The sequence below is a fragment of the Cebus imitator genome, unplaced genomic scaffold (assembly GCF_001604975.1).
Source record: "Cebus imitator isolate Cc_AM_T3 unplaced genomic scaffold, Cebus_imitator-1.0 Scaffold9, whole genome shotgun sequence".
NCBI lineage: Eukaryota > Metazoa > Chordata > Mammalia > Primates > Cebidae > Cebus > Cebus imitator.
In genome coordinates, this window is record NW_016107324.1 from 12,383,718 (window position 1) to 12,385,084 (window position 1,367).

The window sequence follows — 1,367 nt, forward strand, 5'->3', positions numbered from 1 at the left end:
AGGAGAATTGCCTGAACCCAGGAGGCGGAGGTTGCGGTGAGCCGAGATCGCGCCATTGCACTCCAGCCTGGGTAACAAGAGCGAAACTCCGTCTCAAAAAACAAAACAAAAACAAACAAAAAGAAAGTAACTCATGGAAACCCAAATCACATTTACAGATTAAAGATGTTGCCATTCACTATAGATACCGACTTGCTCCTATGTCTCTCGCCTATCAAACTATGTTCAGGAAGTTACAGGACACAAAAGTGCTACCCAACCGTTCCTTAAAATAATTTCAAGCCAGGCTCGGTAGCACATGCCTGCAGTCCAAGCTACTCAGAAGGCTGAGTCTACATAGTAAGACCGCATCTCTATAAAAAACATTCAGAGCAATACACTGTTCTTAGGGGTTGCTCTATCCTCATAAGTTAGCCCAATATAAATTTCATCAGAAAATTCTATGCAGGCTTTATACACTTGCCCTTACCAAGCATTTTGAGTCCTGCCAATGCTTATTTTATGACTCAGGGAGTGAGGACAAAAAAAAAAAAAAAAAAGAGAGAGAGAGAGAGAAAATGAGAGGCAATTGCTCATAGCTTGATAAGGTTGTGAGCACCTCACCTTTACAGGACCATCATTGCTCTCTGGGATAGGTTCAGACTTAAGGTATCTCTTCAGATTGCCATCAAAGTAATCCTGCAGGAACCTCTCCAGAGCCTTGCCATCACGCCTGCAATTGGAAAACAAAGGTCAGGCTGGTTAATTCACTCCTACCACTGAGAAAACTAAAAGCAATTTCTTTGAACAGTTACTATGTATTTTAGTTTTAATTTCAAGGCAAAAAAAGGAAAATTCTTATCTCTCAATATGCAGAACTGACTGAACAAACAAACTGTAACTTTTGTTTCTAGTGTGTTCTTTGTGGGTTATAAAGTTCAGAGAAAGAAGAATCATTGTCTTTTGGAGGTTGATTTTTGTAAAAGAACCAGATCCTATTGCTCTGGAGTATAGTGTGTGTTTACAGTATTTTCTTTTATAACTGGCTCACAAGGAAGATTTTCTCTTGTCTCAATCTCCCAAAATCTCAGAAAGTGAGGATAAAAATTGTTTCTGGAGCCTTAAGGTCTTCCTGATCCTGAACTTACTTTAGACCCATGTAGTAGTTTTTTTTTTTTTTTTTTTTTTACGGGGTTTCACCATGTTGGTCAGGCTGGTCTTGAACTCCCAACCTCAGGTGATCGCCCTCCTTGGCCTCCAAAGTGCTTGGATTACAGGTGTGAGCCACCATGCCCGGCCCACCCATGTTGTATTTCGTTTTTTTTTTTTGAGACGGAGTTTCGCTCTCGTTGCCCAGGCTGGAGTGCAATGGCGCGATCTCGGCTCAC

General features: G+C 41.3%; 1 protein-coding gene across 1 annotated transcript in view; it reads right to left on the minus strand.

Annotated features, from left to right (window-relative positions):
• The window catches only part of PDIA3 (protein disulfide isomerase family A member 3), a 25,399-nt gene that overhangs the window by 2,632 nt on the left and 21,400 nt on the right, over positions 1 to 1,367 (minus strand). The window contains exon 6 of the mRNA XM_037744129.1: positions 469 to 712. Coding sequence (XP_037600057.1) covers positions 469 to 712 — 244 coding nt within the window. The remainder of the gene's footprint in view (positions 1 to 468; positions 713 to 1,367) is intronic.